The following is a 24,785-nucleotide window of genomic DNA, read 5'->3' as shown; positions in this document are numbered from 1 at the left end:
TCTGGTGAATACTCTCATCCCCTACACCTCTGGCCTGTACCCCAGTTTTTGTGTATGCATAAATAAAATCTATATATATATAAAAAAAAAAGAGGTGCAAAGGCCCTTGTAGGAGGTAGCTTGGCTGGAGAAGAGTAGACCAGGTTGTACTTGACTGTAGTCTCCTAAGGAGTTTGGAGATGATTCTAATTACAATGTAAGTCATTAGATTTGGGCAGGCCCTTGAGGTGACATTATTATCACTTTGCTTAATGAAGAATGGATCCTTAGGAAGAGTGGAAATAGATCAAATCAGATGCTGGGAGAGAGGGTGGTGGTTTGAAATAGGTGGCTGGTGAGAAAGGTAACTTTTGGGTAGGACTGAGCACGTTGGGTGAGGCTAAAGAAGCTAGGATGATGGGCCTCCCCGGTGGCGCAGGGGTTGAGCACTGGTTGCGAAGCTGCCCGCAGCCTCTGCAGCGATGGTTCGATCCCCAGTCACTGGGCGAGGGTCCCACATGGCGCACAGACCTCTCCTGCCGCCCGCTGCTCCCCTCAGCAGTGTACTTCCTTGTTCTGTTCCCCGCTCTGGCTCTGGTGAAATCTCTCACCCTCCCACGCTTCTGACTGTACCCAGTGCTTGTATAAATAAATAAATAAATCTTTAAAAAAAAAAAAAAAAGCTAGGATGATTCTCAAGCTTTTGAAATGTGCAACTGCTGAATGGTGGTGCCACTTGATGAGTGGGAAGTAGTGGAAGAGGAACAGGTGGTAAGGGTGGAGATTAAGAAGTCTGCAGTGGCCCATTAGAGACATTGGGTTGGAGGTTAGAGCTCATGGAGAGATCAAGCAGGGAGTCATATATGAACACGTGTGATATTTAAAGTTGTGGATGTTGGTAAGGCTGCCTACAAACAGAGCATAGGTAGAAGACAGTGTGGAGGAGAGAGCCCTGGGGGGTTCCAGTGTGAAGCAGTCCTGCAGCAGCGGTGTGAAAGCTGGTAAAGAATGCCAAGCAATAAAGCAGGAAGGAAATAGCAGAGTATGGTGTCTTCAAAGAAAGGTGAAATTCAAGAGGAAAGATATGGATTCCCTTGATTAAACCCTTCTTAGGGTAAGATGCAGGTAGAGAAAGGGCCTCTAGGTCTGACATCTTTTTGGTTACTGAAAACTTTGTAAAGAGCAGTGTCTGGGGAGAGGCAGGGGAAGGAGCCTGATGGGAGTGGGTAAGAAGAGAACGGACATCCAGAAAACAGAGGAAAGCAAGAGAGAAAACGTTTTCCCATGAAAGGCAGAGATACAGTGTGTTAGCTGGAAGTTTTCTTAACTGTGAGAGATGCTAAAAAATATTTCATTGGTGATAAAGAATGATCCGGAAGAGAAGGGGGAAACTGAAATTTATTGAAGGCTTACTTAGTGTGTGTTAAGAGCTTTATAAACATTCATCCTCACAATGTTTTACGGATCAGGCAATTGAGGTTAAATAACTTGCTCAGGGTCATGCAGCTTGAGGTGGCAGAGCAGAGAGGTCACCAGATTTTTCTGTCTTCATGCCTCACCACCCCATTGCATAGGCACACAGCCCCCTATGCTGAAACACCAGGACAGGACTTTGCCCTGGCCATAGTGCGCCTGGCTGACCAGAGGGTTGCTCTCCTGCTGGGGGGACAGAGCTCTACCTGTTTTCCTCCTGCATATCTGTAAGCAGAGATGTCTCCCGACCTGAACACCCATGCAGCACAGCACAGCGGCTCTCCTAGGCCAGAGGGACAAAGGCAAGCAGCAGGAATCCCCAGAGGTAGGAGGGAAAGGGAAACATCTGAGGTTGTTCAGCGGGTGCCTTTTGTGTTAGCCAGTGCAAGAGGACACAGGGACTGCTGGTCCCAACCAGCTGTGGCCTATGGCCTCAGCATTCACCTGAATCTGTCTGGTGTGGCAGGAAGCCTAGGTCAGAGCCCAGTCTCCCGGCTGCCCCCATTGAGGCTGAGGCTGTGGGGACGGGTTCCCCGCTCCAGCCTTCGGCTAGAGAGGAGGCGCCGCAGGGAGGTGCCGGAACTCAGATCACCACAGCTGCGAAGATGAAGACTCTCCCGGCCGGGCCGGCCCCACAGACTCAGGGGCACCTAGAGGGGGACACAGGAAATGACATCAGTGTGGTGCAACCTGAGGCTCCATCTTGCCCAGGTATCTTTCCTGACTCCTACTCCTACCTGCTTATGTCCATGGGCTCCATTCCCACTGGGGTCTGGGGACTTCCTGGACATCTGGAGGAAACGAGTGACCAAACCCCGGCCTGGCCAGCTGCTCTTCAGGTCTCCCAAGGAGTGGGCAGGTGCAGGGCCCGAGGGCAGGGGGACCTTCTGGAAGGTGGGCACAGGGCGACGTTTCTCGGCTGAGCGGGCACGCAGCAACTTGGGGGAAGGGCAGCGGGCTAGACGGAAGAGGCAGGCTTCAGAACAGAGCCCTGGAAAGAGAGGAATGGGTGGTGCAGAGAGGGCCAGGAAGCAATCCTCACCCCCCGGGCATCAAGCACGAGCCTGACCTGTATCTGCAGAGGAAACAGAAGCAGCTTCTTCCTCAAGCACTTTGGTATAAAGGTCCCTGAAGTCAGCTGGGGAGAGAGAGAGACAGGGACTGAGCAGGAACTCCCATGGACACAGCTGCCTACCCTCAGGTGAGAACTCAGGCCCAGAGGAGCTTCCATAACTCCCACCCTCCATCCCCAACCAAGGGGGCATCATCTCTGCTCACATCTGCCAGCACCTAGATGGTGCAAACCACTAAGGCAGGGGCTAAGGTAGCATGGTTCACTCCTGCATCCTCCTCACCATCTGCTCCTTGATGGCTGATAACGAGCATTTTCTGTGCTGGTGCTAAGCATCTAACGTGCATTATCTCATTTCTCAACAACTCAATAGTGCTCGTGATTGTGTACTCTTTTTTTTTTTTAAAGATTTTTTTTTTTTTTAATTTATACAAGCACTGGGTGCATTCAGAAGCGCGGGAGGGCGAGAGAATTCACCAGAGCCAGAGCGGGGAGCAGAGCAGGCAGAGGGACCGAGGTACACTGCTGAGGGGAGCAGCGGGCGGCAGGAGAGGTCTGCGTGCCATGCGGGACCCTCCTCCGGTGGCCGGGGAGCAGCCGGGGATAGAACCAGTGCTGCAGAGGCTGCGGGCAGCTTCGCAACCCAGCGCTCAACCGCTGCGCCACCGGGGAGGCCTGTGATTGTGTACTCTTAGAACACCTGTTTTACTAGGGAGAAACTGAGGCTTGGAGAGGACAGGAAACTGCCCAAGCTAGGAGCTGTGGGACTGGGTTTCAAAAAATAAGTCCTCCTTTTTTAGTCACCAAGGTAATGATGTGGCATTTCTAGCAGGGGAGCAGTCTGAGGGCTGCTGGAGTGAACTCGCCTTTTTCCACCTCGATGTCCCAAATCTCACGGGGCATCATTAGGGCTCTAACTTCCAGGGCCTGCCCTCTCTTGAACCCTGGGGTACTCACCAGTGTCACTGGAGATGGTGATGCCCGGGTCACTGTGGGACCGTGGCAGCAGCAGCGGAGATGGGGGAGCCGGATGAGGAGGCCGGTGCCCCGGTGGGGTGAGGGAACCTGAGCTATCGCTGAAGCGGCGAGGGGGCGCTCTGGTGGGAGGGGCTGGCGCTGGCCTGCTGCCTCCCCGGGGGACCCGCCGCCTCAGCTCGGGGAAGCAGGGTCCCGCCCAGGGAGGCCAGCCTTCCAGGCGGTGGCAGCTACGGGCAGCTGTGGGGGCACCCAGTTGGGGTGGGGCCTCGGGGGCAGAGCAGGAATAGGAGCGTGCAGCCCGTGGGGGCCGCCGTGGCAGGGGACTGTCCTCAAAAGGGCCCCGCAGGCCGCAGTCCAGGCTGAGGCAGTAGCCAGCGCGGCTGCGCTGAATAGAGCGGAAGAGCACGTAGTCCACCGAGCGCACTGAGCCCTGCAGCTCCAGCAGGCAGGAGTCCTCTGACGGGCTAGAACCCCCAGGGAGGTCACCGATGGCTGACAGCACCAGAGACCCGCTGTCCATTGACACTGTGGGCAGCAGGGGGCGCTGGGTAGCACTGGCCTGGTCTGGTCCAGATTGGTCCTCCTTTCTCAGCCTCAGCCTCTCCAGACCACTCTGCCTCCCACTTCATCTCCGAGACAAATAAGTCCAGGGCTCCAAGAAGGAACTAGCCCGTGCTAGTTCCTAAGCCACCACCTTAGACTCATCTCCCCTTCTTTGCCCGCAGTCTGCACTCTGCTCTCCTATCCCAGGCAGCCCCTACCCACTTTTTGCTCACCATCTACAATGGACGCTACCCGGTCGCAGATACAGGAGCCCTCGTGCAGCTGAGGATCAAACAGAGTGGCCTGAAGAAGAGACACGGGTCAAGCACTATACACTGACGTGGTCACCCCCATGTGCTGGACAGAGCTCTGGAGACCTAGATTCCAGCTTTGTCATTGCACAAGCCACTTATGTGGGCCTCAGTTTTCACATCTGTAAAATAGAAATGATAGTTCCTACTCCACCCCCCTCACCAGGCTCTAGGGAAGATCAAAGATGCTAGTGGGTGTGCCAGTACTATAAAGATTGCAGGAGCTACTATTAATCTTTATCCAGTGACTATAGCTCACTCAGCTTTTCAGTTCTACCCCTGGCTTCTCAGCCCGCACCAAGTCCGGCACTCACCTGGCTGTCTCCTCGAAGCCCCATGACGGCCTCATAAGAAGGGGGGCAGTCAGTTGGGTACAAGGGCACTGGGCTGTCCATGGAGCCATTGTAGGTGATGCTGGCAGGATGAGGGAGAGGGTCAAGCCTGGAAAAGAACTCTTCCTCCTCAAAGATCCCCCCTCCCACCACACCAATACAGGCCACAGCCCCAATACCCTTGCTTCTTGCCCCAAGAGGACTTCAGCAGGCCTCACCTCTGTGCATCTGTCTCTGAGCTGCAGGTGTACTCTGGGGGATAATAGGGTGGTGGGGGCACAGGCGGTACAAATTCCTCCAGGTCCAGCATCGTATGTAGGAGAGGGGCTGGGGGCGAGGATGTGCAACCCAGAGGTCCCAGGGGGCCTGAGACTGAGCGCTCAGGGGCCAGCTGCTGGAGAGCAAGCAGGTCAGCATGCCTGGTTTCTGGGAATAGAACTGGGCTCCCAAACTCCTCTTTCATCTACACTGTTCCGGCCCCAGCCCCTCCAAGCAGCTCAGTTCTGGCGAGGCCCTCAGTCAGAATTGGATCCTCCTCCGCCCTTGCACCTAACCAGAACTTCCAGCTCTGGCCTTGCCCATACAGAAATTCCTCTTTAAGGCCCCTTGCCTGTGCCCAGAATCTGTACCCAGAACCACGCCTGCTCTCTGTCCCAACGCATCAAGCCTTTATCCCAACAGGAACTGTGTCTCGACTCCACCCAGCTTCTAGTTCCATTCTCTAACGTTCCCTATCCAGGCCCCAGACTGGCATTCACCTGCTCCCTGTCACTGCCCTCCCTTGTCCCTCTAACCTATCCCTATAGTAGACATGGCTAATAGATGACCCACAGCACCCCCTGGCCAGTAGCCACTGTCCCAAGTTCTAGCACATACACCCTTCTCCCATCACATATGCTCGGTCTTGACACCAGCTCCCCACTCACCGTGTGTACCAGATCCAGGGAGAAGATTTGGATGCAGCAGACAATAGCAGAGAGGGTGCAGACAATGGCGGCACAAATGGTGAGCCCACAGACGCTGAACAGCAGGTTCTGGGGAAGGAAAGAAGGAGGAGGGTGTGAGCATATGCTGAAGAGGAGTAAATTCCTCACCTACAGAGCCTGTGAGGACCCCAGAAGGGGAGGCAAGGGGGAGAACCAGGAGGATGATGTAGAAGGATGCAATGGTGGGGATGGGATGCCTGCTCACCTTGAGGGCTCCGCGGGCTTCATCACAGGTGGAGTTAGGGGAAACTTTCAGTTCCTGCCCTGACTCTGGACAGGGTCTGTGTAGGGGACCAGAGGGACAGCACACACAGACCTTTCCTTCCTGGGCAGGAGGGGAGGGTGAGGTAGCCCGAGTCAAGACAAACCCAGGTGTCCCGCACACCTCCCCAGACCAGCTCTTTCCGGCTCTCCCTCCTTGAATCTCACCATGGAGCAGTCTCGAAAGTCGCGGGCCAGCTGGGCATTCTTACAGGAGAGAACAGAGCCAGCCATGCTGAGCATGACACAGAGCACCGAAAGCAAGGAGAAGAAGGAAATCTGGGGGAAACAGGGAGCAGACTCAGGGCTGGGACCCTTAGAAGTACCCCTATACCATGGATGGAGCCACCCTTCTTCACAGACACTTCGTGCCTGGCTGGCAATAACCAGAGAGCCACTTCCCTTCTCCAGGGCGTAAATGGGCATCCCCTCAGGTGCTGAGCACCTGCCTCCCAGTGGGCACTAGACCCTGGCACCTACCACTAGAGTGAATGGCCGCTTCCAGGACACAATGCCAACCACCCCGGAGAACGCCAGCTGGGGACAGAGTGAGCACAGGCTCAGCCTAGCAGGGGAGGCACCTGAGTGAGCCCTTCACCACAGGGTGCACCCAACCCTGTAAGGAGGGAGAAGCCCAGGAGAGGAAGGAGAGGCCAGGAATTGGACTTACAGCTGATGTGGAGGGGTGGAGCCAAGGAGCCTCCCCCACCCAAGGACTGTGCACCCAACTCACCGAGAATCCAGCCCAAGATGGGCAGGACCTCTTGATGGTCTCGGTGGTGGTGACGGAGGAGGCCACCATGCTGAAGGTGACTACCAGGATGCCCAGGAGCACCTGGGCCAGCCCCAGTGTGAGCAAGGCCTGCAGCCAGGATCGGTGGAGGCGGAGGTGGGTAAGGCCCCGGGTGCTGGGCCGGCTGGTCAGCGAGCGGCTTGAATCACTAGGCGAGGGCATCATGCCTGCCGCCCGGTTGCCTGAGCCTGGCTCGGCCCCCTCTGGCGCTTGGGAGCATCTCAAAGGCGCCCAAGGCCCGGTCCTTCCTTCTCTCCACCCCGCTCTCTCTAGAGCCCACCCCCTGGCTGGGTCCCCTGGGGCATGGCCCTGGGACGCCAGCTGAGGGGTGGCCCAAGGGAGGGGCGTCACGGAGGGGCCGCGGAGTGCTCCCTCCCCACCACGGGCACTGGACGGGCACCGTGCCCGGGGCGGCGATGAGGACGCAGGGGCACCAGCTCATCGCATCTCCTTCGGAAAAGGGGCGCCAAAAAGGGCTGGTCCGGGAAGGAGGAGAGGGCGGCGGCCGGGAGCCCGGCGGAAGGTGGGGAAGGTAAAGCGAGAAGGATGGGAAAGCAGTCTAGAGAAGGGGAGGGGTCGGCGTGGGGTGACTCGAGAGGCGCGGTCGGTGTGCCCGCAGAGTGTCCAGTGGGATCCGAGGCCGCCTGGAGGGGAGAGGCCTCGGCGCCGCTGTCTCCTGGGTCGCCTGCCCCGCTCCCCTCCCCACCGAGCTCCGCTCCCCCAGCTCAGGCTGCAGCAGGTCCGGGACTGGAGGCGGGGGATGGGAATGGGCTGGGGCGGGAGGAGGGGCGTGGCGGCGAGGCCCAGCGCGGTGCACTCCGGGAGCTGTAGTCCAGGCCAGAGACCCAGTGGGGCTGGTGGGGGAGGGCAGGTGGCGGCGGCCAGGCCAGGCGAGCAGGCACCAGCGGCCAGTCACTCCCCAGCTGCTGCATCTCCCAGGACCAGGCCCGATCTGCTAACCACGCATTCCGCGTCCACTGGAGCCGCACCCAGCCTCTCAGCTTCCTGGGTCCGCTGCATTCTCAGCAAAGGGAGCAGCTCTTCAGTCCTTAATGGAGAGGGTTGGGGAGCAGAGGTCCTGGATTGCTCGGGGGTTTCCACGCCCAACCAGGGACTTCCCTCCCTCAGCCGCCAACCTCTGGCTGCTGCCCCACCCTAACAGTGCTCAGTTTACACTAAAGCCAGGTCTGACCTTTCCAGGAGAGTTCACATTTGGCTTTCACTCCTGTGCCCTCCTCATTCTACTTTCCCTTTCACAAAGCCTAATTCCCAATAAAAAAATCCAGAAATAGCGATTTGAGTTCCAGTTCCACTTTCTTTTTATTTAAATAACCGAAGCAATAGCCTTGGCACAGCAGAGGGTAAGTTGGGCTGGGTGTGTAAGAGGTGGCAGCAGTGTGGCCTGATTGGGACGTGAGGAGAAGGCAGTGACTGAGTCACAGTGGGCTTCCAGCACCCCTAAGTCAGGATCAGCAGTCATGGCCGTGGGATTGGGAGCACTATTGAGGAGATATCAAGTAGTGATCTCTCAGTCCCAGAGACTTCAGGGGATGGGGGCGAAGTCATCTCCCTCAAGTGGCAGGGCAGGGCATCCCAGGTGGAGATCAGGGGGCCCGGAAGGCATTTTCAGCAGCCCCAGCAGCTGCATTGGCAGCAGCGGTTCGCACCGCAGGGTTAGAGAAAACACCAGCAGCAAATTCTTGCTGGGCCTTCTGAAAGCTGGCTCCTGTGCGGCGGTACAAGGAGTGGATCTGCAAGCAGAGCAAGGGGACATTAAGGCACATCCAGCACTATAACCCACTCCAACCCAACACCATTACAACTCACCAGCCTACTGTTCTACTGGCTCACTCCCAACATACACACATACAGCCCTAGGTCCATTAGGCAGAAGCCTGCCCATTTTCCTACCCTCCCCAGTTCCTTCAGAGTGTTCCACCCAGGCCTCTGGGGCGCATGATCTCACTCGACTGGCCCCACCTTCAATAGAGCCCCTCACCCGCTTTAGCATCACAATTCCCAGCACAGCGATGCCAGTGAAGAACAGGGCAACCAGCAGCATGAGCACAGCTACGGCCGTGTTTGCTTTCAGCACCACCAAAGCAGAGATCCAGCCACTGCAAGGAGGGAAATGCACGTAGTAGTGAAGAGGGGCTGCTCACGGATGGGGCTCTTCCTGCCAGCTCTCCTCTGGTTATGTTGCAAACACGTCCTATTCTCAACCTCCCATCATGGGTTGCACCTCCCATCAGCCTTCTACAGATGACAATCCCAAACTACATCCACTCTCTTCATACAGGCTTCTTTCCCTCAATCTGTTCCTGTCTAGAGTTCCTTTTTTTTCTTTTTTTTTAAAGATTTATTTATTTATGCATACCAGAGCTGGGGTACAGGCCAGAGGTGTGGAAGATGAGAGGATTCACCAGAGACAGAGTGGGGAGCAGAACAGGTGGATTGACTGAAATATGCTGCTGAGGGGAACAGTGGGCGAGTCAGGAGAGGTCTGCCGCGCCATGTGGGTCAGCTCCCTGGCTGGGGATTGAACTCATACGGCAGTGGCTGCGGATAGCTTCGTAGTGCTGATGCTTAATCCCTTGTGCCACCAGGGAGGCCCCCTGTCTAGAGTTCTATCTGGGTGCATTCTATTGTCCTGAAGTATGTCCTGTCTTTCCCCTTAAATTAGCACCACCCAAAGATAAAAACCACACTTCCTTTTTCTGAACGCTCACTGCAGTACCCAGCGCTGACTTGACTAGAGAAGTGGGAGGAAAGTGTGAGGGTGGGTGGCAGACACACAGACCTGAATCCCCAACCTGGGATGCCAATGGCCTGGAGGACATAAAGCACATCCTGGGCGAAGAAAATGAAGAAGAAAACAAAGAAATTGAAAGAACTGTCGCTCCTGCAAGAAATAAATGGGGAGGGAGAGAAAAGAATGAGAGCTGGAGAGGCCCATGTGAACTCCACCCAAAGCCCCTCCCCGGCCCTCACCAACAGCTCCACTTACCGGAAAGCCTTATACATGGGGCGGTACCAGCAGACGAAGGAACAGGGAGTAAAAATGAGGGCCCAGAGGATAGAGAGCCCAAAGCCTGCGCCATTGTTGGGATCCACACAGAAGCTGGCCAGGCAGGCCAGGAAGTTCAGGAGAAGAACCAGAGTGCTGCCTAAGAGACAGAGGAACAGGATGATGGGGGGCTGTGGTCTGCAGTGGAAGCTTCTTCCCACAGACATCCAGCCCACACCCTCACCAAACAAGGCAGAGTAAAGAAAGGAAGACTGCTTCAGTCGTCCCAGAATCCTCAAATCCACAGGGTGACAGAACAAACCAATCTCAATCACACATGATCCCTTCTGCAAACGCACATAAAGGATTCAGAACACATTTTTGCCCAGTGCCATGGGAAAGAGAAAGAGGAAAACTGTATATATTTACTAAAAGGCCGGAGAGTCAGTCCTAGATGTCATAAAGGGAGTAACCCAAGAAGATTCCTGCAGAAATTAGCCTTAAACTTGAACACTGGGAGTCAAGTGTTTAGTTGGAGATGAGTGGGCTCCGGGGCAAAAGGGAGGTTCAAGCTGCTACCTGTGCTCTTCCAAAAAGGCTCTTCACTACTCACACATCCAGAGGTAGTACATGGTAGATACTGTCTTCTGAAATTCTTGGGGGATCTCCATGGAGATGTCCTGGAAAAAGCAGGGCTGAACTGGGCAAAAAGAAGGCAGAGGGGGCCAATTGTTCTGTCGAGCTGTAAGGCACAAAAAGAGCAAGAGGACCCCAGAAGTCAGGTGAAGACCAACAAAGGAGTCAGTCCCTCTCCCTTCCATCTCCAAGGCTCTCTTCTGTCTCCAACTCAAGGTCTAAGGGAGTGAGAATGGCAGAAATAATGTCAATAGTGAATGTGTATTATTACTATTTACAACTTCTAAGAACTGTGCCAAGTATGTGTATAAATGACCTTGTTCAATACTCACTACAACCCTGTTAAACAAGTACAAACATCATTGTTGCTTTATAAGTAAGGCAACTGAGATGTTCTTGCTTACAAGCTCATAGTTAGTAAAGGGTCCAGATCTCACGCTCCTAGATTCTTTTCGCTCTTTCCAAACTGTCAGATAAACTTCCCTGCCTGACCCAGGATCAACTTACTAGCTGTGCCCCCCAGGGCAGCATGCTGCAGCTCCCGTTCCCTCCGGTCCAACTCCTCTGCTTTACGGTTGAGTTCCTCCTGCTTCTTTAGCAATTCAGCTGTGGCTGCTGCAGCCGAAGCCTGCCCAATATGAGCAGAGGGAGAGGTGAGTCTCCAGCCCCAGGGCTAGCCCCTCTTTCCAACCTCATTCTCTTTACCTGGGTGCTGTAGGAGCCATAGTTCTTAGGTTCTGTGGGGCTGAGCTTTCTGGAGGACTGCAGGGGGGGAGCCGAGGGTGGAGGCAACGGGGCAGGGGCAGGAGCAGGAGTCTCATAGGCTGGTGGTGGCTGTTTGGTTTGGAAAAGATCTTAAGGTACATCTAGTATCTCAAAACACAGGAATCTCCTTGAATACTTTCAGACACAGACAACTCATTATCTAAGGCAGCAGCCCCTCTCCCAGTCATAAAGCTAGTTTTGGGGTTGAACTGATGTCAGAAAAATCTATGATGACATGCAGCAGTCCTCATCACCCCACACATCAAACTCCTCGGCCAGGACTCAGAGCACTCATCTACAGTATCTATGCTTTTTGTAAAACTCTTACCATTTCTTCTTTCAGCAGGGCCTACAGATCCAGCTCTCATTCCCTGCCTTCTAATTGCACACCTAAGCATAGTTTGTTTTCTCCCCAACTTGACCCACCCCCATTCACTTTTTTCAAATAAGTGTTCCCACGTGGAGTCTTGACTCCAGGAGCTCCCAGGCCCACATTCAGAGCTCAAACTGGATGGTTCGTTGGCCCTGGTGCCTCTGGAAGGAATAGGCACGCCGGGGCAGACTGGCTTCTTCCAGGGAGCTAAGAGCACAGTGTCGGTTCTTTCCTTGCCTGTAGCAAAGTCCCCTGCTTCATAAGTAAGGAAAATGAGGATTTCCTGCTTAAGAACTCAAGGTTAGTAAGTGACAGGTCAGTGCTGGCTTATGAGCACTCCTTTCCCTTCCAAGTCTCCTGTACACTACAGCTCACCTCTCGGGCCTCAAAAGGGTTGTAGACGTCAAGTGTGGCATACTGCGGGCTGGGTCGGTGCTGGATCACTGCTGGGTCCTGCGGGTAAAGAGTGGGGCTCAGCTGGCACTTGATGCCTCTGGGAGGTATTCACATCGGGTTCTCCTATTACCTCCAAGGAATGCACCGTGGGGGGCACGCTGTTGTCCCACCACTTGCCCAAATCCTTCACCCTATACTGCTGGTACAAGTTCTTTACAGGGGCAGGGCCCGCCCCCGAGGGTGCTCAGAGGGCTGTAATCACAGTCACGCCCACGTGGCGGCCCTTACCTGGATCAAATGTTACGTATTCCCATATAAGTTAGCCCGACCCTCCAGAACCGACAGAAGTCAACCCAGCTACCCAGAGGAGGCCGACGCAAGTCACCTGAAAGGGATTATCAAGTTCCCCGGCCTCGGCGAAGGGGTTTCCGCTGTCTCTGCTCTGAGCCATGTTTGCAACTGCGGACTGGGTCGCCCCGTGGCCTCCACGCCCCTGCCGCGGCAGTGGCGGCAGAGGCTCTCAGAACTCCCTCCGCTCTTCTCGGTCCGCCCCGCTTCTCTGTACACGGATTGGTTGTACCCACCGGAAGGCTCATAAAGATTCCCGCAGCAGCTACGGGTTGCGCCTGCGTCTTGGCTAAAAGCAAAGACGGAAATACTCCCACGTGACGCCGCTCACCCACTCCCCGCAGGCAACTACCGCCTCGCCGTCACGTGACTTCCCTCCGCCGAGGAACTACAAGGCCCAGGACGCCTAGCGCCAGACGCCCCATCCGCCCAGGTCTCGAAGATGTACCATGGGAGTCTTTTATCTGGTGAAGGTGGCCTCCTACTAGCTTAGCTGAGCAGGTGGTTTTTCATCTGCGATCCTTGTTCTATCCTGGGGCCCAGCTTTCCCAACCCATATCATTCCATTTGTGAAGTGCTTACTTTATAGCTTTCTCCTACCCCAACCCACCCAGCTAAGTCAAACTGGGCAGATAAAAGTGGTGGCCTGGCTCTGGTCAATTCTGGAGGGGAAGATGGGACGCTCGCCTTCCTACCCAAACTCAGAAATTGCCAATTTTCTTTCTCATCCCTCCACCCCAGCATCCCCAAACCTCAAATTCCAAGGATGGGGGATGGGGGGAAATCAGATGAAGCACGTCATTTTATTTCACAAAGACTGTACAAAATTCCTTATAAAACATGGGGATAGATGCCACCTGGTTACCTCATTCTGCCCCCATCAGCTTCAGGTAAAGGGGCAGGTGAGGGTGAGAAGAGTGGATGGCGTAGCATTCTGTACAGGCAGGGGCTGAAGCGATAGGTACAAGTTCTTCCATATTTACACTATTTCACATATTCACAGGTATATAGGGAGCCAGGAGTGGGCTCCAGCTCTGTCTCTTGTATAAAAAAGCACCAGTGTCCTGGACTGGACCCTCCCAGCTGTAAGAGATGCAGGGGGGTCCAGGGCCTGATCGTCACCGACTGATATCCCGACTGGAGTCCCACAACTTGGCGTTAGGTGGCTCAGCCCGAAGGCGGGCGAAGAAAGGATGCTGAAGGGCTTCACCCAAGGTCAGCCGCTTAGCAGGTTCATACTCTAGCATGCTTTCAATCAGATCGAAGAGCTGGTGGTGGTCCTCTGCCTCTGAGGTCAGATACCGCTGGTGGTGGAGGGCGGGGGAAAAAAGGTGAGGCAGATGCCTGACAAACCCCGCCTCTTCCTTCAGGGCCCTGCTTGCAGCCATTATGAGTGCTACCTCACCACTAGCCAACCATGAACGCTTCTGACATTACAGCTCAATCTATCTTCCCGCTAGCACAATTACTCCTTTATACTCTTCGCAAGGTCTTTCTACTTGTATATCCTTGTCAACTTCATGAATCTTCTTTAGTTCATTAAAATGTAAGCTCTTCAAAGTAGTTTATTCTTTTCTGTCTGACCTAAAGTATCCAGGACATTACTTTGATCTCTAGTTGGCTCAAGAAAGACATGGCTGGGCCTCCCCGGTGGCGCAGTGGTTGAGTGCTGGGCTGCGAGGCTGCCCGCAGCTTCTGCAGCACAGGTTCGATACCCGGCCGCCGGATGAGGGCCCCACATGGCATGCAGACCTCTCCTGCCGCCCGCTGCTCCCCTCAGCAGTGTACTTTGACAGTCTGCCTGCTCTGCTCTCCCCTCTGGCTCTGGTGAATTCTCTCACCCTCCCGCGCTTCTGACTGTACCCAGTGCTTGTATAAATAAAATAAATAAATCTTTAAAAAAAAAAAAAAAAAGACATGGCTGTCTAGGGCCTCCCTGCTGGCGCAGCAGGTTGAGCGCAGTGCTGTGAAGCTGTCCGCAGCCTCTGCAGCATGGGTTCAATTCCCAGCAGGCCAGGGAGATTCCCACATGGTGTGGCAGACCTCTCCTACCTCGCCTGCTGCTCCCCTCAGCAGTGTCTTCAGTCCATCTGCCTGTTCTGTACCCCACTCTGTCTCTGGTGAATTCTCTCACCCTCCCACACCTCTGACCCGTACCCCCAGTTCTTGTATAAATAAATAAAATCTTAAAGTAATTAAAAAAAAAAAGACATGGCTGTCTAACCTTCTCTCCACAAAACCACTCCTTCTTATCTGTCTTCTATTGACCAAAGATTTCTTCTTTACAGTTTACATTCCCTTTCGTTCCTAACCCTATTCTTATGAAGTACATTCCAGGGGAAACCACCTCAAGAAGGAAGTGACCTCTGGATGATGGGCACTATTTATTCCCAGTCGGGCTCACCCGCAGTGGTTTGCAGTTTTCTCGAACGTAGCGCCCAGCAGATGTGTTCTCATCCCAATCCAAGTGACCCCGGTAAAAATATTTCTGTTTCCTAGAGGGGAAGGGGAGGTTGAGGAATCAAGAGGTTCCTCTTGTTGTGGGATAATTCTCTTATTCCCCCATCTGAGAGTAGCTGGGGGAGGGGAAGGGAGGTGTCAAAGAAAAAAGAAAATGACATGAAATAGACCAGTTTTGTGGAAAGAAAAGGAAAAGGGTTAAGCCCTCCCACGTAAGGTTCACCTTGTCTTTCGGATCATCCGGGAAGGGATAGGACCCAGGATCCTTTCCATCATGGCTAGATGCTCTCTGTTGTCATGGGTCTGGGAAATAAAGACAGTACTGAGTATGGAACTGGGAAGGAGCTGCTGAGGACATGAGTAAAGTAAGCAATGTGGAGGAATGAGCAGGCAGGTCCTCAGCAGATGAAACAATTGGGGGGGAAGCCAGGTGGCCACATAAGAACCCACCACTTACTTGGAAGAGGGTGAAGCCAACATAGTACTCGAAGATGATGCAGCCTATGCTCCACACATCACAAGGCTGTGACCATCCCAACTCTGGGTAGGGACGGGAAGGGAAAGGTAGTATGAAGCTTAGGGGATGCCACTCTCATCACCACATCCAGTTACGTTGTTGGAAAACCCTGTTCTCTCCCCTTACCGAGGATGACCTCTGGAGCTCGGTAATGGCGTGTGGACACAATGGTGCTATGGTGCTCGTGGTCAAAGGTGGCGCTGCCGAAGTCTACCACACGCACAGCTGTGCTCTTCACACTGCGCTCATCTCGCTTCTAGGAGCAAAGCCGGAGGAGAATGAATCTCTGCTTCTCAGATGGAGATGCCCCCACAACCATCTAAAAAGCTTTTGAGGGCCTCCCTGGTGGCGCAAAAGGTTAAGCACTGCACTGTGAAGCAATCCACAGCCTCTGCAGCATGAGTTTGATCCCCGTCCGGCCAGGGAGAAACCAACATGGCGAGGCAGACCTCTCTTGTCTCACCCGCTGCTCCCCTCAGCAGTGTATTTCAGTTAGTCTGCCTGATCTGATCCCCACTCTGTCTCTGATGGATCCTCTCACCCCCAGCATCTTTGGCCTGTACCCCAGCTCTTGTATGCATAAATAAATCAATCTTAAAAAAATAATAAAAATAAAATAAAAAGCTTTTGAGGCTCAAAAAAAGCAACTCTGACCTCCTGCCTGTGCTTACTTGCTGGAGAATCATCCTGCTTTACAGACTTCCCTTCCCTCTCACTTGCTACAAAGTACTTTATTTAAAGACTATTCTCAAGTGACTGGTATACAGTTTTAAACCCCCCCCCAACCAAATATCTAACTGGTAGTCAAGGGATGGGACAGCTTCCTTAGTGCTGAGATCTCTGTTCTCTTGTTAGTCAAGGGAGCTTGGCTACCCTTACAGAAAGAGATCTGAAAAAAAGAGAAGGAAGTCAAAAACAAGAATCTTAAAAGCCTAACTATTTTAAAGTTATGTGGGATCATTTTTCATGTCCTCTTCCAACTTAAGTCTTCTTATGTCTCCCCATCTATCTATTCTGGTATGCCACTTTTACTTAGTTGGAGCCCAACCTAAGAAAATGTGGGACAAAAAAGCTGCCTGTTCTACTAGCCAAAGGTAGACCCTGTCCACCTTACCTTCTCTAGGTTGTAGGTCAGTTCGTAGTCTGAATTTACAAACAGAATGTTTTCAGGCTTGAGGTCCGTATGTGTCAGCTTGTTGTCATGGAGGACTGCAGGGAATAAGGCCAGATTAGGCTTGGTCCAGGCGGCCAGAGCTAACTGACACCAGCTGATCCCCAGTCTTGGTCCCCTAGCTCAAAGCTGGTGAGGAGGCTGGTCCACAATCACTAGGCTGCTTTCTGCTCTACAACCAAATGAAATGCCTAGTCTAAGAAGTCCTACACTCAATTAAAGCCACGTATGTAATTTTCAACTGATGTAAAAGATGGATTACTAGGGATATAAATATAAATATCTGTACTGATTCTGACATGTGTACATTCTGTGAACTATGAAACTGAAGACTCGAGGAACTGCGTACTAGTCCAGACTCCCCACCTGGCAACTTGGCTGCAGACTATTCCCTGTTCCTACCTGCTTGCTGGGAGAAGAGAACATCTCATCTCAGCCCAATGTAACCCTCTAGCTTGAGGAATCTGCCTCTTTGAGCTTGCTGCTTACACTTTGAGCTTGCTGCTTACACCTGACTTACACTTCCCCAAGAAAGGGGAATGAAGGAAAAAAAGGTAATTTAGTGCTTCGATTTCAAAGGCTTTCTCTTCCAGCTTCTGCTAGGTTGGACTGGAGTGAAAAGCAATCAGTGATGGTGCAGCCATCATTCAAGGTGTAAAGTAGATGTCAACATGACAGTAAATAAAAAGAAGCAGGTAGCTGAGGTGTCTGCTTAGGGCCTGCATCAGTGCACAACTGAGACAGAAGAGGTCCAATGGAGGAAGGGGCTGCCCCAGAGTCCACCTCGGCCCGCCCCACTCACACTTGACGGCCTGGCACAGCTGGAAGGCCATGTGGCGCACTTGGTGGATGGGGTAGGGCAGGTAGTTGTTGTCTTTGAGGAAATCGAAGGTGCTAAGGCCCAGAAGCTCAAAGGAGATACACATGTGGCCATGGTAGTCAAACCAGTCAAACATCTGGACACAGAGGCTGGGAAGAGAGATGGGGGAAGGGGGTGTCCAATGAGCTCCCATCTGCCCACCACCCCTCCAACAAGGGAGGACTACAAAGCTGTTGAATTTACATACTTGTGTAGAAACACACCAGCTAGTATTACCAACAAAATTCAGTTCAGCTAAGGCAGACCCAAGAAGAGAGGCATACCTGCCAAACTTCAAACCATTTTCCTGCAACATTTTAAATAGTTAAAAAAAAAAAAAAAAAAAAAACTATTTGCTGACAAGCTGTTCAGTGCCGGGTTCTAGTGTGGACCCTGAGTTGTCAAAATGTCACACCCCTGGGCCTCCCTGGTGGCGCAGGTGGTTGAGCGCAGCGCTATGAAGCTGTCCACAGTCACTGCAGCGTGGGTTCGATTCCGGCCAGCCGGGGAGATACCCACATGGCGTGGCAGACCTCTCCTGTCTCGCCTGCTGCTCCCCTCAGCAGTATATTTCAGCGCCTGCCTGTTCTGTTCTCCGCTGTCTCTACTGGATCCTCTCACCACCCCCCCTGCACATCTGGCCTGTACCCCGGTTCTTGTATGCATAAATAAATCAATCTAAAAAAAAAAAAAAAAAAAAAAAAGTCACACTCCTAAATCCCAACCTGATTCCCACTCCTGAAATTCACATCTCACCGGCCACCTTCAGGGCCATATTTGTACCTACTGTCCTCTTATGTCTCTGCTGAAAGCTCTGATTCTGTATTTGACTTATGGACGTGTGTGAATGCAAATATTACATATAAATGTCTGTGCCCTCATCAACATAGTTCCAGGTATTAAAAACTCAATTTTTGGATGAAAAAATTCTCTGGGCCACTTCCAAGGCATATCCTTAAAGAGGCTGGAGCAAACTGTAGAGCAATCTACCCACCTGACACAAGGGGACTATATTATAGAAAGTCACAGGAAGACACACCCTTCCTGCCCTATTGTGCTACTACTCTAAGATGATGAACAAAAGATGAATGGATGAGAAGGTCCAGGACCCCTGTGCCTGCCTAACCCAGGTCCGGGAAGGTTTTCTGTGTAGAGGTGGAGCCTCTCAGACCCCTCATATACTCCGCTGCTTGCTTACTTCTTGTTGTCAGGGTCCTTCTCATTGATTTTCTCCAGTACGTTGATTTCAAGTCGAGCTGCTTCCTTGTATTTTTCCACGTTCTTAATGATCTTCAGGGCAACTCGAGTCCCGCCCCTGCAGGTTGGCAAGAAAGATTTTTGCTAGGTTCTCTTAAGAACATTTCAGATTGAATGGGGCTGAGGATTAAGAAATCCTGCCTTTGGCTAATCAACTAAAGAACCCCAGACACCTACACTTCCCTACTTATTTATGCCTAGGATGTATGGAGTAGAGACTGGGCTGACAGTTACCTGCGATGGTCAACACACTGTACAACTCGACCGAAGGTCCCTTCTCCCAAAGTGCTTACAATCTCATCTGAAATGAAAAAGAGCAGGGTCGGGGAGAGGGAGGGAGAAAAGGTGGGGAATGAGCGGAGTTGGAAGGAAAAAGGGTACAGCAACCTGGGGTGAGATGAAGGAAGGGGGAACAGACACAGATGGTCACAGGGGAAAAAAACCCCTGCATGATTCCCACCACCTTTAAACCCAGGGGCCATGAGAGCTGGGAGTGGACAGCAGAGGTCAATTCTCAACAGCAACTCAAACCACCCAGATAAGCAACACCACGGAGAAAAGGCAAAAGAGACTGTGACTTAGGTTGGCTTGGGACGTTAGGATGGCTATGGGACCATTACAGGCTATAGGATTGTTACGATTTGGCTTGTACATCGCTCTTGTAGCCAGTCCCCGACGTGGTAGATGAGGTGGCCCTCAGCGTCGTCCTCTACACTCTTGGCTCTCCGGCTGCTGTGCTGCTGTCGGGGGGCGGGGGGGGTCGGAGCAAGCCAGGTGTCGGAGCGGGGGCCGGAGGGAGGCGGGGTGGGTGGTGGAGGGTCACCGGTCACAGGCGCCCAGCCAGGGGGGACAGACGATGATGGGGGACAGTGGAAGGGAACACGTCAGATGCAGTAAGGCGGATTGGGGTGAGAAGAGAGAGCGGCGCATAATCCCAAGTCCCAAACCCACAACGGGAACAGGGAAGGTACGGGCAGAGCAGAGAAGTGGTGTCGTTGCCATTGTCACTCACAATCCCATGCTCTACACAATGCCCTTCCAGGTGGGCACAGATCTCCCCTTGCCCCCACCCAAGCCCACCTGCTGCGGGGGCCATGGAGCCCAAGGCTTGGGGGAGAAAGACATTTCACAAGCAAGGCCCCCACTAGAATGTGGAGGCCTCTGGGGCAAAGGAGTGTTCCCAACACAATCTAAAGCCCAGCATGCCAGGGAGGGCACTGGGGGTCACAAATGCTGTGCCCATTTATCTCCAAAGCAGATTCCAGGCCCTCCCAGAGTCGGAAAGCTTCCAAGAGAGTAGACAGACTCATTGCCCAGCTCAATGTTCATGCCCCAATGCTCAGATGAGAATAAGGATAATTCTCACTTACCAGGATCCTAGAGAGCCTGAAGAAGGGTGGGGAGAGGAAGGGCCTGGGCTGGCACTCACCGAAGAGGAGCGGCTGAACGTTCGGCTGCGCCGTCTCCGCCGTCTGTGCTTCCTGCGGCTACTTCGTTGGCTGCGGTAACTACTGTTCTCCCGGTGATATTCATAGGAATGCCGGTAGTCTGCGTCATAGCAAGCCTCGCCCCGATCCCTGCTATAGTCATTGCGCCTGTAGCTGCCACAGTATCGCCGGTCATATGCCCTCCGGTCTGATGAGCGGTCATCATAGCTGCTGTTGGACAACAAACACCCATGAGCTGCATCTGTTCCGGGGTCGCATTCTTTGCCAAGCCACATGAAAAGGTCCTCCCTCAGTAATGTCAAAGAATAATGTATAAAAATTGCTCTCAGGGCCTCCCTGGTGGCGCAAGGAGTTAAGATGCAGCCTATGAAGCTGTCTGCAGCCACTGCAGCATGAGTTCGATCCCCTGGCCTGCCAGGGAGCAACCCACATGGCACAACAGACCTCTCCTGACTCGCCTGCTGCTCCCCTCAGCAGTGTATTTCAGTCAGTCTGCCTGTTCTGTTCCCCACGCTGTCTCTGGTGAATCCTCTCAGCGCCCCACCCCCACCGCTGGCCTGTACCCCAGCTCTTGTATGCATAAATAAAAATAAATCTTTAAAAAAAAAATTGCTCTCAGGCACTCATCAAATCACAGAGATTGAGGGAAACGAAGTAACTAGCACAGAGGTGGATCCCCACACCTTCATGTCACCAAGACCCCTGGAGAGACAGAGAACTACTCCCTCTGGGAACATCCCCTCCCACCAGTGACATAATGGAACAGTCACTTCTTTCTCAAGACATTCCCAACTTCCAGCTTTCCTTCATACAATCCGTAATCCAGCCTTTCCACTGAGTATGCATGCCACTGTCACACAGACTAACTCCATCTTGTCTTGTTGGCTCTAACCCCTAGCCTTTAGCACTTGCTTTCCCTCTGCCTGGGCCACTTCTGCCCTGTCCTTCAGACAAGCTGAGAAATTAAATTTCCCCCAAACTACACTTTCTGTTTCTCTCCAACCAAACCTGCTGGATGCTTTCTCAGCCCCTTGCCCCGTACTTCCACTACGTATACCCTTGACACCATGGTACAAATGACTTATTCCAGCATCTGTCTTAAGCATCATCTTCACCCAACTGCTCCGCACATAGCCATTGTTTGTTGAACAAATGAGTAGTGAGAAACCTTGAGTCTGAGATGTCCTCCCAGGCCTCACCTCCGAGAACGGACATGGTAGCTGTCTTCCCGCCTGCGCCGTCGTGTCCGGTCACTGCTACTTGACCAGGAGCGGCTTCTCCGTCTCTTATGCTTTCTGCTCCGATACTGTTCATGGTAACTTCCTCGGCTGCCTCGCTCTGAGGAGTGGTACCTTCGGGGATGAGGCATCTGGAAGGGAAGGGAAATCAGAAATAGTGGGGGAAGTCCTGAGATTTCTTAGGTCCCCTCCAAGGATTGGCTACTCCAGAGCTAAGATGCTTTCTGCTCTTTTATTTCCACGTCTTTTTGCCACTTACAACTTCCTCAGTGTTCCTCTGTGCTTGTATTTCCTCCTTGATGGAATATATATTTACCTACTAATTCTGGCTGAAAACTGGGAAACCCCCTCAGCTCATTACTCGACTATACTCGAACATGGTTCCACAAATACCTTCAAGTCTGGGCCACAGCTCATTTCTTATAGGTGAGACTGGGTAATTGATGGAGACTGACAATTCACTCCTGGCTGGGATCTAAGATAAACCTGTGCCATACTGAGTCCCTCATCACGAAAGGAAACAAAACTTTAGTATACCTAATTATGAAAAATGTTTTAGAGCCTAAGAGTATATCTTATCTCCCCAACTAGACCACTTGTGTCCTGAGGGCAGGAATCCAGTTTACCAGGTTTCTCCTTACAGCAGTGTAAACCAAATATAAACAAATTCCAAGGACTTAGCTCTAGTCTAGTCCCTTGTACTTTCTCAATCATTGCTCACATCTCTGGCCAAATCATTCCTGAGAAGTCCTAATAGAGGAGGGCCCAAGCTGTAGTCAGCTTCCCATCTGGCCTCTCCACTCTTGTGCTTAGGAAGTACAGAATAACTGGTTTTAAATTAGCATCAGCACTACTTGGCCACCTTCCAGTTATTGGAATGGGAATGGCAAGGTGTAACAATCCTATTTCTCCTTTCAGGAAAGAATCAGAAAGAAAGCAGAGCCACAATACAGATGAGAATAGGAAGGCAGAATGAAATCAAACAGGCCAGGGACAGAAGTCTGAGGAAGGGGAAAAGAGGTAGGATTAGGTGTGGAAAAGCTTTATGACTCCAACATCTGGCTCCTATTCTAAGCTATTTCTTCTCAACCTCCTGGAATTGAGTGGAGTGATACATGATTCATTTGTGGCCTAACAGGGCTTGCAGGAAACTGAGAAGATGGAAACACTAGATTCTCCCAGGTAATTTAACTTTGTTTAGCACAGCCACATGTCATCTTCACCAAACACACGGCTAACAAAGTTCCTAACAAGTCTCCTCCCCACCAACGAAGGGTCCCCAGCCTACCACCTTTTTCAGCCTCTAAGTTTCCCTGCTCTCCTCAGAAAACCCAGAACTCCTAGAGCCAATTCTCTGCATCCTCCAAGTGACATGGTGGCGGCTTCCTCCACTCCAGCCTTGGTTCAACTTTGCTCTTTTGCGCTCTCTCATCTCTGCAATCACTTCTATGCCTTCTCCATCGCTCCATCTGCTACCTTGGTCCCCCCAAGTTTCCTGTAAGTCTTCTCAGGTACAGCTAAAGCAGGCCGATCGCCTTCGACCTCATCTCCCTAGTCCTCACCTCTGCCACTTCGCAGGTCGCAACCCTCGCCCTCTCCTAATCACGTCCTTTAACCCCAATCCAATTCTATTCCCGCCCGCCCCGCGGTCGCCATCTTTCCGCGCGGCCCCGCGGCCCGTCAGTCGGCGCGCTCACCGTTCTGGCGGCGAGGCCCGTGCGCTTGTCCCACAGGAAGTCCGTGATGGCGGCGGCACTGCGGCCGGAGTCCCGGCACCCCCGCGGCGACGAAGTGCGGCTCCACCCCCCCAACCCGAGACCCTGGGCCCTCCCGCCTAGCTCCCGGCTCCGTTCCAGTCCCGCCCGCCCCGGCTCCGTCCCCGCCCCCAGGATCCGCCGGGCGCCGCTTGCACCGCCCCCGCCCGGGGCCCGATCCCAGCTCGGTCTCCGGCTCAGGCCTCTCCGATCCACCGCCGCCACCGTGAGCGAGCACGCACGACGCACGTCCTGCGTCGCTTCCCAGCTACCCCCAGGGCTCCGCCCCCAGGGCCGCGCACGCCTCTGCGTGCTCGCGTAGCTGGAGGGCGTCGGCTCGTGAGAGCAGACGAGGGGCTGGGTGGAGGGAGTTCATCGGGGCGGGGCGGGGCGGGGCGGGGCGCAGTGCCTTGAGTCCAAGGCCTTCTGTCCTTTGCCTCGCCTCAGCCTCTTACCGTTTTATTTTGTTTATTTTTTTTAAATAGTATTTTAATTTTATTTTTAAAGATTTATTTAATTTATTTATTTATACAAGCACTGGGTACAGTCAGAAGCTTGGGAGGGCGAGAGAATTCACCAGAGCCAGAGCGGGGAGCAGAGCAGGCAGAAGGACCCAAGTACACTGCTGAGGGGAGCAGCGGGCGGCAGGAGAGGTCTGCGCGCCATGTGGGACCCTCCTCTGGTGGCCGGGGAGCAGCCGGGGATTGAACCGGCGCCGCAGAGGCCGCGGGCAGCTTCGCAACCCAGCGCTCAACCGCTGTGCCACGGGGGAGGCCCAGCCTCTTACCGTTTTAATGAGACTTCTGTGACTTACGTGGTTAAGTTTGGAGGTTTAAAAGAAAGGGTTGTCACTTATTAGTTGGCGCCGCTCATCAAACCTTTCGAGATTTGGGTGAAGTTTAATTCTCCAGCGTAGCCTGCAAATCACCAGTTCTTGAAACGGTTTGGCTATCTTACCACAGCAAAGAGGGGCTCCTACCTTTTTTACTGAACAAAGGCTATGCATGTGTGGGGTCGGCGCCATGACTGTGGAGGAAAGGCTTGAGAGATGGAGAAGCAGGTGCCGAAACCCAGAAAATTGCTTGAGAATTATGTTGTGTGGGTACTCATAATATATGAGAAGTGTAAATTTACTGAACAGGAAAAAAAAGGGGAGAGAAGGAGACCTTGAGGCAAACTGAGCAGAGCTAAAGACACTACAGAAAGAATTGAGAAATAGAAGGGAAATGAAAAAAAAAACAAAAAACCCGAGGATAACTACACTGGTTAGTGATTATCAGAGGGCAACTAGAGGGTAGTCAGGGGGAGATTGGGTAGATCAGTTAGCCAGAAAGACGGTCCCTAAAATAGACGAGAACAGGTAATTGAAGAGGTTGAGAGAAAAGAGTGGAGGGTCACTTCCTTTTCCATGAACATTGTTCATTCAACAAGCATTTACTAAGTGTCCACTTTGTGTCCATCACTGTGCCAGGCTCAAGGCTCCTGTTTTTCAGAACTTCTCATTTAAATGGAAGAGAAAGACCTATAAACAAATAAAGGCAGAGGGCCTCCTCTGGTGGCACAGCGGTTGAGCGGTGGGCTGCGAAGCTGCCCGAAGCCTCAGCAGCGTCGGTTCGATCCCCCACCGCCTGCTTGCGATCCCACATGGTGCGCAGACCTCTCCTGTCACCCCCACTGCTCCCCTCAGCAGTGTATTTCATTAGTCTGTCTGTTCTGTTCCCACCTCTAGCTCTGGTGAATTCTCTCACCCTCCCATGCTTCTGACTGTACCCAGTGCTTGTATAAATAAATAAATAAATCTTAAAAAAAGAAAAAGAAATTCTTCAAA

General features: G+C 52.9%; 3 protein-coding genes across 14 annotated transcripts; all 3 read right to left on the bottom strand.

Annotated features, from left to right (window-relative positions):
- Positions 1-1,360: 1,360 nt before the first annotated feature.
- ENTREP3 (endosomal transmembrane epsin interactor 3) lies at positions 1,361-7,496 on the bottom strand. Of its 7 annotated transcripts, none has more exons than XM_037500140.2 (12): positions 6,669-7,496; positions 6,416-6,472; positions 6,104-6,214; positions 5,880-5,999; positions 5,615-5,722; positions 4,907-5,079; positions 4,671-4,770; positions 4,279-4,348; positions 3,482-4,027; positions 2,522-2,590; positions 2,190-2,443; positions 1,361-2,102 (listed from the first exon to the last, which is right to left on the bottom strand). In XM_037500140.2, exons 1-12 carry the CDS (start codon positions 6,891-6,893, stop codon positions 1,929-1,931), a joined length of 2,007 nt encoding a protein of 668 aa, XP_037356037.1. In that variant the 5' UTR covers positions 6,894-7,496; the 3' UTR covers positions 1,361-1,928. The 7 variants fall into 7 exon arrangements, with proteins under 7 accessions (XP_037356037.1, XP_054547378.1, XP_054547381.1 ...); XM_054691403.1 differs by having other exon boundaries at positions 4,671-4,797; positions 4,907-5,082; positions 6,669-7,458; XM_054691406.1 differs by having other exon boundaries at positions 2,190-2,410; positions 4,671-4,797; positions 4,907-5,082; positions 6,669-7,458.
- A 531-nt stretch (positions 7,497-8,027) lies between these two features.
- Positions 8,028-12,561, bottom strand: SCAMP3 (secretory carrier membrane protein 3). Its single transcript, XM_037498846.2, has 9 exons — positions 12,291-12,561; positions 11,885-11,962; positions 11,077-11,205; positions 10,879-10,999; positions 10,349-10,477; positions 9,736-9,895; positions 9,529-9,630; positions 8,728-8,845; positions 8,028-8,479 (listed from the first exon to the last, which is right to left on the bottom strand). The coding sequence occupies exons 1-9, from the start codon at positions 12,354-12,356 to the stop codon at positions 8,333-8,335; spliced, it is 1,050 nt and encodes a 349-aa protein (XP_037354743.1). The 5' UTR covers positions 12,357-12,561; the 3' UTR covers positions 8,028-8,332.
- A 468-nt stretch (positions 12,562-13,029) lies between these two features.
- Positions 13,030-23,200, bottom strand: CLK2 (CDC like kinase 2). 6 transcript variants are annotated; one of them, XM_037498839.2, is made up of 13 exons: positions 22,901-23,200; positions 21,165-21,334; positions 19,947-20,175; positions 19,170-19,257; positions 18,752-18,818; positions 18,459-18,575; positions 17,204-17,370; positions 16,345-16,439; positions 15,357-15,486; positions 15,171-15,253; positions 14,937-15,016; positions 14,658-14,748; positions 13,030-13,557 (listed from the first exon to the last, which is right to left on the bottom strand). In XM_037498839.2, exons 2-13 carry the CDS (start codon positions 21,332-21,334, stop codon positions 13,372-13,374), a joined length of 1,503 nt encoding a protein of 500 aa, XP_037354736.1. In that variant the 5' UTR covers positions 22,901-23,200; the 3' UTR covers positions 13,030-13,371. The 6 variants fall into 6 exon arrangements, with proteins under 6 accessions (XP_037354736.1, XP_037354738.1, XP_037354740.1 ...); XM_037498841.2 differs by having other exon boundaries at positions 19,170-19,254; XM_037498843.2 differs by having other exon boundaries at positions 19,170-19,254; positions 19,947-20,172.
- Positions 23,201-24,785: the final 1,585 nt, after the last annotated feature.

The sequence above is a fragment of the Talpa occidentalis genome, unplaced genomic scaffold (assembly GCF_014898055.3).
Source record: "Talpa occidentalis isolate TD23 unplaced genomic scaffold, MPIMG_talOcc4v2.1 talOcc4.9, whole genome shotgun sequence".
NCBI lineage: Eukaryota > Metazoa > Chordata > Mammalia > Eulipotyphla > Talpidae > Talpa > Talpa occidentalis.
This window is presented reverse-complemented; position numbering and strand designations above follow the sequence as displayed.